General features: G+C 52.6%; 5 protein-coding genes across 5 annotated transcripts; 2 read left to right on the forward strand and 3 right to left on the reverse strand.

The window, feature by feature from the left end:
- Positions 1–519: 519 nt before the first annotated feature.
- On the reverse strand, positions 520–2,298 carry Z519_11754 (uncharacterized protein; the record flags this gene model as incomplete). The annotated part of the gene is made up of 1 exon (XM_016769465.1): positions 520–2,298. One exon carries the CDS (start codon positions 2,296–2,298, stop codon positions 520–522), a length of 1,779 nt encoding a protein of 592 aa, XP_016614449.1.
- A 1,716-nt stretch (positions 2,299–4,014) lies between these two features.
- Positions 4,015–4,704, forward strand: Z519_11755 (polyubiquitin; the record flags this gene model as incomplete). Its single annotated transcript, XM_016769466.1, has 1 exon — positions 4,015–4,704. One exon carries the CDS (start codon positions 4,015–4,017, stop codon positions 4,702–4,704), a length of 690 nt encoding a protein of 229 aa, XP_016614450.1.
- A 483-nt stretch (positions 4,705–5,187) lies between these two features.
- Z519_11756 (uncharacterized protein) lies at positions 5,188–7,762 on the forward strand (the record flags this gene model as incomplete). The annotated part of the gene is made up of 2 exons (XM_016769467.1): positions 5,188–5,988; positions 6,047–7,762. The coding sequence occupies 2 exons, from the start codon at positions 5,188–5,190 to the stop codon at positions 7,760–7,762; spliced, it is 2,517 nt and encodes an 838-aa protein (XP_016614451.1).
- Positions 7,763–8,435: 673 nt separating this feature from the next.
- Z519_11757 (3-demethylubiquinone-9 3-O-methyltransferase) lies at positions 8,436–9,422 on the reverse strand (the record flags this gene model as incomplete). The annotated part of the gene is made up of 1 exon (XM_016769468.1): positions 8,436–9,422. The coding sequence occupies one exon, from the start codon at positions 9,420–9,422 to the stop codon at positions 8,436–8,438; it is 987 nt and encodes a 328-aa protein (XP_016614452.1).
- A 494-nt stretch (positions 9,423–9,916) lies between these two features.
- Positions 9,917–10,814, reverse strand: Z519_11758 (uncharacterized protein; the record flags this gene model as incomplete). The annotated part of the gene is made up of 2 exons (XM_016769469.1): positions 9,917–10,317; positions 10,370–10,814. The coding sequence occupies 2 exons, from the start codon at positions 10,812–10,814 to the stop codon at positions 9,917–9,919; spliced, it is 846 nt and encodes a 281-aa protein (XP_016614453.1).
- Positions 10,815–11,255: the final 441 nt, after the last annotated feature.

An 11,255-nucleotide genomic window follows, 5' to 3' on the forward strand; every position in this document is an offset into this window, starting at 1 on the left:
GCGTCATCGTTACTACCCAGTGCTGATTGGTGAAGATTGTCAACGCGACTTCTCCCCAAGACTGAAACTTGAAACATGGAAGGGAAACACCCTTGCAGAGGGCAGGGGCCTGAGAACACGCGCACGTACAACTACGCGGACAGAGTACGAGATACCCTGTACACATACGTGACATGACACATTATAATATTGGAAACAATATTCGATGTGGTAGTTTCAGTGTGGTACAAACACTGCCGAATCTCCAGGTCTAGAAAGTGCTAGGATCACTAGCAACCATGGTGTCACTCTGCCCACAGCCGTCAACAACCTCGAGTATTACAGTATAAACTTCCCATTCCCGGCTCCACGGGTCAACTATCTCCATCCCCCTGCGATCTTGATTGGTAGCATGAATTCAAGCAACCGGACAACGCTAAGCAGACGATGGGCATAGTTGTTCTTAAAAAGGATAAAATACTTCAGACCCTCACGGAAGCGCTGACGGTGCCTTTGGTTTGTAGGCACCCATTGTATCCGCTACGTGAAAATCTCCCTCTCAAACGCAGCCACATCTCCTCCCGCGACTTTGACAGCCTTCAATGCTGCCTCGCTTAGCTTTTTCCTCTTTTCTTTCGCTTCCTGCTCTCTTCGAGCCCTCGTCTTGGAACTCCCGCTTGGTGCAACATCGCTCAACAACTTGGCAGAATCCTTGGGCGTGAAATTCACGAAATCAAGCACCGCTCCTCCGCCGGTAGGTGTCTTGGGAGCTTTTGGTGTCCGGGGAGGTCGAGACGACGACCTCGTCCGTGTCGCTGGCATAGGATCTTGTGCAGTGCTCTCCTTAATAGGCCCTGACTTGTGGATCGATTTCCGTCGACTCTGGCTGTAGTCGGTTACACTGCGGGTCGGCGACCGCGCAGGGTTGCGTCGGGGACTGATGTTGGTGGGCGACACTGACGGCGACGGCGATCGGGAAGGTGACCGCCGTTGTTTCCGAGGCGTGGTAAAGAGGGAGTGGTTCGGAAAGACATTAGACGGAGGTGGTGGGAGAGGCGGATAGGAATACATTGCGTTTGGTGCCATTGTCGCAGGAGGGTAAGGCAATGCAACGCCAATGGGAGCAGGGGCTTGCCGGATGTATCCCTGCGGCTCGTAGAGGACGGCTTGACTCATCTGTTCCAGCTCTGGATACTGGATTCCAAGTCCAGTCAATGAGTTGTCGTTCGGCTGATGCAGAATCGGATGGGCCACACGTTTTGGAGTGGGAGCAACCAATGCAGGGTAAGTCTCTGCCGGTGCCAGTGTCGGCAGCGGAGGATGAGCAGTTGCTGTGGGGTGCGAAAAGATGGCTTTTGAGTGCATGCTAAGGTTTGTATTGGAGGTATGCGACCTGGCGCTCTGGGACTCAGTCGAGCTACCCGATGACGGCAGGTTTGTGCTGGTTGGAGACGGCATCGCATTCAGGCCATGCGTAGCATGACTGTCGTGCAAAAGGAATGAGTCAGCGCCGCAGGCCTGGTGGTTGTCCTGCGGCGTCTCGTACTGGGGGCTAAGCAGCACGGGATCAATGGCACCCGTCTCTGCGTGGCTTGAGCTGTACTCGTCAAAGTACCCACGTCCTTGACCAGTTATGCCCTGGTTCCGGCTCATTATAGCGGCGTTCATGTGGCGGGCCAAACGGCTTTGTTCATTCTGCTTATTTGAGATGGATTGAGGCAGCAACGGACGTTCGAACGGCATGCGCAGGTGAAAGTTTTGAAAGTCCTGCTGCCAGTTGCTCATGTCGCCATGACCGGCGCACGGCGATATAGGGAGTTGGGCATACATCGGGCTCGGTGATAAGGTGGGTTCGCGAGAGAAGGGAGGCCGGACGTACGTGGTTGGATCAAACCCTCCAACAGCGGGCGAGGTGATGAATCTCTTTGTTCGGCTGGGCGAGCTGATCTCCAGTGGCGACACGGGTCCTTGCGCCAGATGGAAGTTATGATATATGGGATTCATTGTTTGAATTGGCTCTGTCCTCTTTGTCTCTTGTCGCCGCGTTTTCTCCACTGCAAGCCTTGGAGGTTGTTGTCTTTGCTTCAAACACCACATGCCCTTGCGCCACGGTTGAGGAGGTGAATGATCCGTCTTCGCCGCTGAGGCATCAAGTGACGGAAGTCTGTATTCGTCCTGGTTAAAGGCGTCGGCGAAAAGAGTTTCGATTTGGTCTGGGTGAGCTTTATTTTCCTCATCACTGCCGTCAAGCCTGTACTTCTCTTCGTCGAAGAAGTCGTCAAAGGAGTTGCCTTCATCGGCAACAGTTGGAAACGGCATCTTCAAAGTTTTGTTTCGGCTTGAATCATACAGTCAGGAGAGCTTGTCAGGGACATGATCAATATCGCCAGACATTGGGAATGCTCGAGTTTCATCAAAGGGATGGCAGGGAAGGGACCAACATTGTACGACACAGGAGGAAAGTAAACAACATTTTCTGAACACCCTGGAAACCCAGCGATGAGGCCTAGAATATTGAGGAATGTTGCAAGAATGGAATTTAGTATACGCTGGGTCCAAGCTTTGCGGGTATCAGTCATCGTGGAGGCTCTCGGGTCGTTACGAAAACCTCGAGACCAAATTCCCAACGATGCAAGTTGTTCTCCTATAGTCTGTGGTCCCTTTTGAACGGAAGAAAACTGCTCTTGTCTGCCGTTGATACTTGCAGCTCTTCATCCGCGACATGCAGCGTGGTTTCGCATATGGACCTTGTACCTCATTTATGCTGCTGGACTGCTGTTGGGGCATCTCAGGTATCCCAAAATTGTAGTGTTCATTTCCTTTTCTGGACTCACCATTGTTCGCAACAAGCCATTTGCGATTTGGCTGTCTTACCCACGTTGGGCCCATGATTTGGCCCACGCGGCGCCTCATACGCGCGACTAAACTCATTTATAGGGAGAGACCTGGAGGACCGGCGGGGGAATGTGCATCAAACGTGTACGAGAATTCCAAGCCTGCGCGTTAGCAGGTACCGAAAGACGATGATAAATTATGGTTCGGCCGCAAGCAGGCAAAGAAATGGGACAATCGTGCGATATTGCAGCTCAGGGAATCCAGACTGCGAAAAAGTTCTTCCGTCTTGGGAATTGTTTCCGGCATCGATGGGCCTCCTTAATCTCTTGCCTCCAGTGTCATCAGCGCATCCTCAAACAAGGTGAGATTGTAAAGGTCGATGTGAGCATCACGCCATGTTGCAGCAGTCGCGGCAGCGCTGACTCATGTCTGGAATGGCGCGTCTGTGGGCGTCTGCCACCAACGTCATTGGGCCTCCCTAGCCCCCTAGGCTGACTTCGTGGGGGAGGCAACAACCTGAGGGCGCAGGCGAGAGCGCTGTGGGCTGCACCGACTCAGTGAATTATCAGCGGCCCCGGGACGTGTCTAGACATAAAGATAAAACAATTGATCTAGGCGGAATGCTTTCGGTATGCCTCGTCCGCCGCTTAAGCAGAATACGAAGTACCTATGACAGATTGAGGTTGCAAGAGATTGAGCAGTGAGCAACGAGCAAGGTGGGGGATAAGAGAGCGGAAGGAGATATCCGCTGTCCTTGCCGTCTGGTCTGGTCGTGGTAGTTGCTCACGTGGGAAACAGAAAAAACCAAGCGGCGACCAGCACTGATATGACCGTCTCCCGCTTGTCCTCATTCCTGACATGTTCGGTGTTCGGTGAATGAATAGTAATGGCCACGGTTTGAACGGTTCTAGTCTAGGTGAGAGGCTTCGGTTGCCTTCTGGTTGATGCTATTGATCCTCGCTCTCCATTTGATTGGTCCGGCCACTGCGGGCCACCCCACTCGCGCTTGCCACTCTGTCACTGCCTGCGCCTGCCGCCTCTTTTCGACTACTTAAACCACTCTTCTCACACTCTGTTCATCTTTCTCTCTTCCCTCTCCTACCACTTACACCCCCTCGAACTACTTGGACCAAGAGCCGTCCCAATCTTCCATCACAGTATCATACAACATCATCCTCGCCATCTCTACAATCCTCCACCATGCAGATCTTCGTGAAAACCTTGACTGGCAAGACCATCACTCTTGAGGTCGAGTCCAGCGACACCATCGACAACGTCAAGTCCAAGATCCAGGACAAAGAGGGCATTCCTCCCGACCAGCAGCGCCTCATTTTCGCCGGCAAACAGCTCGAGGATGGCCGGACGCTGAGCGACTACAACATCCAGAAGGAGTCGACGCTGCACCTGGTCCTCCGTCTCCGCGGTGGCATGCAGATCTTCGTGAAAACCTTGACGGGGAAGACGATCACGCTCGAAGTTGAGTCGTCCGACACGATCGACAACGTCAAGAGCAAGATCCAGGACAAGGAAGGCATCCCGCCGGACCAACAGCGCCTGATCTTTGCGGGCAAGCAATTGGAGGATGGCCGAACTCTCTCCGACTATAACATCCAGAAGGAATCGACGCTCCACCTGGTGCTCAGATTACGCGGCGGCATGCAGATCTTTGTGAAAACTTTGACGGGAAAGACGATTACGCTGGAGGTGGAGAGCTCGGACACGATCGACAACGTCAAGAGCAAGATTCAGGACAAGGAAGGCATTCCGCCGGACCAACAGCGCCTGATCTTTGCCGGCAAGCAGTTGGAAGACGGCCGGACGCTGTCTGACTACAACATCCAGAAGGAGAGCACTCTACACTTGGTCTTGCGGTTGCGTGGCGGCCAGTAGGTGACGAGACGATTCGGGGGGCGATTTCTCAGAAATGACTCATGCGGCGTTTTGACATGGTTCTATGACATAACAGTGGACAGCATACAGTATTGCTAGCAGTTTCATTATGGAGTTGCAGTTGGGATGAACGCTGCTTTCATGCTGGCTGGCGTCCATTTGCCAAGCACCTGAGGAGTAGTTGCAGAATATATGTCTTGCTTCTCACTCCATTCAATGGTTTATTTTCCAATGATTCTATATTCATCCGTGACAATACCTCGTCAAGATTGTCTCTTCTGCTTGTGCATCCCCTAGAAGTCGTGATTTTCACAAGTGCCTGCAAGTGGCGGCCGGCAGTTTGCCACTGAACAGCCTTGTAAAGCACAGGTGAACGCCGCCGCGATGGACCGCGCCTTTTGATGTTCCTCTCGACTTTGATTCTCCCCATGTATCTTTCCACCTCTATTTGCACCTTGGTCTTTGTCTCTATTTTTGCGCGACATGCCTGATTACTTCTTTCATGTCGCTATAGAATTATTCACAGATCCGTCCCTGACTGCGAAGCAAACTGACCACTACCACCCTCCCACGCTGTCGTCCTTTTTCAGAGCCCTGAGGCCGTTTACAAACTCTGGAGGAAGACGAGAGCCGAGAGATCATCTATTCGACCGCAAGAAAGACGACCTCTCCAGCCGTGCTCATCCACCGCAAGTTGCGCCGTCGGAACACACCCCTCGTGACATCTGCCATTCCGATCCCACGGACCACCGTTTGGACACCATCATCCTCGAAACTACAGATATGTCGGCCCACTCCGGAGGGGATGGGGAGGGTCCGGACGCAAAGGAAAACATAATTGGAAAAGGGATCGGAAGCGCGATATCGGGCCACCATATGAAAGGACGGTATGAACCCTTGGAAAGCCACGACAACGCAGAAGGATGGGGAATTGTGCATCTTTACAGAGATTCAGAAGAGACGGCAGGGCTCTATAAAGACTCGGTCTACAGATCAAGTGACTTTTGGAGCGACGGTCTGCGCAACCCGCCCTCCGGAAAGCCACATCCTCCACCCAAAGATGAAGAGTGTACAACGCTGTGCATCCTGGCGGTTCCATCTTATATGACGCCTTCTGACTTTCTCTCTTGGGTCGGCGAGGACACGAGAAGCGAAGTCAGCCATTTCAGGATGGTGCGGACCTCAAGGGCAAACCGCTACATGGTTCTCATGAAGTTTAGACACGGCAAGAAGGCAAGAGAGTGGCAGCATGAATGGAATGGCAAGGTTTTCAACAGCATGGAGGTGAGTTCCCCTACTCGCTACTTCTGCTGTCTCTGAAGGTATCCTGACGATCCTGCAGCCAGAGACCTGCCATGTGGTGTTTCTCAAGTCGGTGGAATTGATCCAGACTTCGTCGTCCGTGAACCAGAGCAGTGGGCCGAGCTCCCCTACGACAAGCTACCCTCGGATGTCGAATGATCCTTTTATTCCAACCTCTGCGACTACGAAACCACTGGCACCTCGGACTCCCTCCCTGGTTGAATTACCTACCTGTCCTGTTTGCCTGGAGCGAATGGACGAAACTACTGGCCTTCTGACTATACCTTGTCAACACGTGTTTCACTGTACATGCCTGGAGAAATGGTCTGGCGGCGGTTGTCCCGTCTGTCGGTATACTCACGACGACTTCTCGTCGCGATTGGCTTCACACAAATTCAAGAGCAAAACATCTATAGGGGAATATGAACCATACAATGGCCCACTAGAGTGTGAAGTCTGCCACGTGGACACAAGCCTATGGCAGTGTCTCATATGCGGGAAGATTGGTTGCGGCAGGTATGAAGGCAAACATGCATATGCCCATTTCGAAGAAAGTGGGCATACGTTCAGCATGGATCTGGAGAGTAAGCGAGTCTGGGACTACGCTGGCGACGGCTATGTTCATCGAATCATCCAAGATGCCGCGAAACCGGGCGAGAAGCTAGTCGAACTCCCAGGCAGACGACGTGAACCGACTGCTCTTCACGGAGAGGAGGATCTCGAGGTTGCTAAAATGGACAATATCGCACTGGAGTATACGCACTTGCTTACAAGCCAGCTGGAGAGTCAGAGGGTGTACTTTGAGGAAGTTGTCCAGAGAGCTGTGGACAAAGCCTCAGAAGCAACCAAGAAAGCAGAGAGGGCGACGGAGGAAAGCCGCCTCGCTACTGAGAGACTGTCTGGTTTGGAGAACGAACATGACCTCGTCGCCAAGGGTCTCGTTCCAGAGCTCGAAAAGGAAAAAGCACGGCTCGAAAAACGAAGTGCAAAGTTTGAAGAGATGGCAAGAACCATCAACCAAAAATACCAAGAGGAGAAGGCATTGACAAGGTCTCTGATGGAGAGGATTGAGCACTATGAGACCTCCCAGGAGACGCAAGTGGAAAAGCTAAAGCAGACGATACAGAGACTGGAAGAAGAAAATGCTACGAAGGACTTGTTAATGGAAGGTCTCAGAGAGGAGCACCGTGATGCCATGATGCAGATCTCTGCCCAGCGAAAGTTGCAGGAGATGGTGGAGAAAGGAGAGCTGGATAAAGAGGATCTCGAGGGCGCGGTCATTGAAGCTGGACCGGCTCCAGCCCCGAAGAGATCGATGCATGGAGGAAAGGGAAGGAGAGGTGTAATAAACAATCCAAGCCGCAACCTTGAAGCATTAAAATCTCCTTACAAGCAGCAACCAGCAACAACCACCGCCACCGCACACCCAACGTCCTCCTCCGCTTCAAAAGGCAAACAACTGGAGGAAGTACAATCCATCTACAACGACATCTTCGGCGACAGCTCCCGGAGCCATGACTGGGACGAGGAGAAAGCGAAGAAGATCCTCGACGAGTGTAAGGCCAAAATGCTCGGCGAAGGTCTCCTCGTGCCCTCGGCGTCGGCGTCGGTGCCGCATACTTCGACATCCTCGCACGTCGAAACCGAAGGCAGTGATATTGATGCCGAGATCGATGGCGAAGAGGGCGGCGAAGAAAAGGCCAAGGCTAAGGGGTCCGCGCGGAAGAGAAAGGGGAAGAGGAAATCGAAGAAGTGAAGGCGAGGGAGGCAGTAAGCCTGCGGTGTGCTGCGCTGCCCGGACCTAATGACGTGGATTCCATTCGGCACTTTTCTGTTACTCCTCAACACTGCTTACAGGTATTCGATGCGGCCGCTTAGCGTCATACATGTTGGGCTATTGCTCTTTTTGAGGAACAAAGATTGGCCCTGATCTATGTATGTGACCATGTATTAGATCCACTGTATTTGATATCCCTCTTCTTTCCTCTTTCCCTCATTAATAAGGTGCACATGTAAAACTGGTGGTGACGATGTCCGAGACCGTGTTTCCTTCCCTCCGTCCATCGGCTTGGGGGTCCTATATTCAGTTGAGTAGTTGTGGTAAGTAGTTGATGTCGCAGTGGTGCTGGTAGTAGTGGTACATTGTATGGTATGGTACGGTTCGCTTTTCTTTGGTCGTTGCTGTTTGCTTGCCTGCTGGCTTTTTGAGGTCGTGGTGATGGTCACATGGTATATACATACCCAGCGAGCGGTGCATGGAAATTCTTCCGAGCTGCTGATTGATCGATCGATTCGAGTGTGCGTAGTGTTGATACAGGTGGGTGGATAGACGACCGTGATTCGTCATACATTGTGCATCTTTTCAATTGATGCTGGACATGCCCATGTCGATGAAGGCGCCTTCACTTCTTTTTTCTCTTCTATTCTTTTCATCCCAGCTTTTGCACCCCGAAGAAGTAGTTCCCAAACTCCTCACTTCCCTGAACAAACCGCCATCCGACGGCCGGGATATAGACCACTCCCTGCGTAATGAACTCTCCCCACCGTCCTGGCGCTCTTCCAGACTCAAAATACCCTCTCAGCTCCGGCGGGTTGATGTACTTGTTCCAGTCATGCGTGCCTCTCGGTACTACACCTATCAGGGGTGCTTCCGCGATGAGTTTTGTCGTGAGGTAGGCGATGGGCGAACGGGAGATTGTCGACCCAATGAGCCATCCGCCGGGTTTGAGATTCGGGATCGCGGTTTCGAGAAAGGTCGACGGCGAGTCAATATGTTCGAGGACTTCGAACACGGTTAATACATCGTATTTTTCTTCGTCGGAGGATGGTATGGGAAGGTCTTCGATGGCGCAGTTAAGATAGTCTAGCTTGCCGGGAGCTGCGAGGGCTGGATCAGAGCGCCGATGCTCCCTAGCAACCTGTATTACGCTTTCTGTGGGATCGATGGCTGTTACGCGTGAGGTAGTAGCGAGACGAGCGGCCGATGAAGCAAAGATACCGCCACCACAGCCGATGTCCAGGTATGAATGTCTTCTCTCGTTCTCGTTCTTGTTGACGAGGTCGGGGGGGTAGGTGTTCGAGGATAGCCTTTGCAGGCACGAGCCGATGAAGTCGTGGCGGAGAGGGTTCATGAGATGGAGCAAGCGAGAAGGGCCGTGAGGGTCCCACCATGAGGATGCGAGGCGGGAGAAGTGAGTAACTTCAGAGGCGGAGACCGAGGATGCTGGAGCGGCATTTGCTACCATGGACGAATGGTACCGGGGTTTTTGCAAGGTTGTGCTTCTCGTCCTTGCTCTTTCTAGCGTCGCCATCCGTAGGCATGATCTTGTTGTCCGAGGGGTTCGCAACACATTAGTCGAGCACATCTCCGCAACATTTGCTGCATGGCGAAGGGGTCCAATGGCGGTCGCAGCCATTTTCTTCCATAAATTTGATGTTTTAAGGTGATCGAATCCCGAACAATAGGGCCAAAGCTGCTGCAGACCGTGCACCAATACCGGAGCAGGACATCATCTAAGAATCGTCATTGTAAAGGTGGATAGAGTCACCACCGTCGATGTTTGCTTGGACATGAAGACGACTTGGACGATTCAACGTTGGCAGTCTGACGCCAATCAGAGCAGCAGCACCCAGTAGGGGCACGCTCACGTGACTTTCCCCCACGTGTACTCTGACTTGGTGCCAGGGGCTTGGCAACCCTAATACTAAATGATATTAGTCGATGTGACCGACAGCTATGGTTTTTGGCGCTCATATCACACATCTGGACAGTCTACGAGGCAATGCTGAGTATGATTAACCAGTACAGATACAGGCGTCGCATGCGCTGCATCCTTATTAGCCAGCGACTTTATACCGGAGATTGAGTCACGGCCACAGCAGCGCGCCCTCTTTCTCGCCTGCTTCATTCCTAACGGCGTTTGACTTGGTCCAAGCCCCGTTCCGCGTTGACCAGCTTGTCGAGATACCACCTGGGAAACGCCCAGGTTGCAAATCGCACAAGTGGAGCAAAGGCTCCATACCAGATCGGACCCTTGGCCCCGCCGAGAATCTCCTTGACCAGCTTGTCGGCGAGAACTTCAACTTTCATGGCCTTGCCCTTGTGGTCCATTCGCTCCTTAGTCGCCGCGTCCTGGACGTTGTAATAATACGAAGTCTCGGGCAGCTTCATTTGACCGCCAGGCTTGTCGAAAATAGGCGTGTTGGCAGACCCGCACATAGCAGTTACAACGCGCACCCCCAGCGGCTCCAGCTCGAGCCGCAGGATTTCCGACATCCGTGCTTCAGCTGCCTTGGAACTGGAGTAGATGCCTGGCCGTTGGATTAGCCCATCACCAACTGCTCGGAGAGTGAGTTGACTTACCCGACCACACCATGGACAGGACTGCGTCGATGGAGCTGTGGTTGGAGACAACTCCCTTAGCCTCGATTAGCAGGGGAGCAAACGCCTGGACCATCGCAAGAAGGCCCCAGACGTTGACATCGTACTGCCTCTTCGCCTCAGCGACGTCCAACTCCAACAGCGGGCAGACGGACTCGACCCCGGCATTGTTGACCAAGATATCGAGCTTTCCGCCCGTGCGCTTCGCGACTGTGTCCTTGCATTGCGAAATGGTCTCCGCTACGGTGACGTCCAGTTCGAGTACGTCCACGTTGCTTAGCTCCGAGAGATCCGCAGCCTTAGATGGATCGCGAACAGTAGCGAATACATGGAAACCGCGCTCGTGAAAGATCTTGGCCATAGCCCAGCCAATGCCGCCGACGCTGCAGCCTGTGATCAGGACAGTCTTCTTCTGTATAGTTGCCATGCTGTTGTAGTTGGCAAGAGACCTCGATGGAAGATGAATGCGGATTTGACAACGACACTATCATCCAGTCAATCCAACTGTATCAATACTGGCTTTCTATCGTACTATACAGGCCTCGAGGCTTAACTTAACCCGACCGCAGGGGGCCTGATCTAGCACCGCTTGTGTCTCCCATGCATATGTCAGCGGCACTCGCTGTTGTTCGTTTTCAATTCGGCGATTTCCTGAAAGTCCCAAGACGGTGTTTTGCATGAATTTGACAAAATACCCGTACACCCGTACCCACCCCCTTTATCCCCAAACCCTGCCAAGTGTCAATATTGGCTATTCTTGGTGTGTACCTGTATCTCAATTTATACCAGTGGATAGCTTATATAGCTTATATAAAATAAAGCAATGATAGTAACAAACTGACAAGACGTGGTACCAACAAAGCGGAGG

Source organism: Cladophialophora bantiana (assembly GCF_000835475.1).
Source record: "Cladophialophora bantiana CBS 173.52 unplaced genomic scaffold supercont1.23, whole genome shotgun sequence".
NCBI classification, from domain to species: Eukaryota; Fungi; Ascomycota; class Eurotiomycetes; order Chaetothyriales; family Herpotrichiellaceae; genus Cladophialophora; species Cladophialophora bantiana.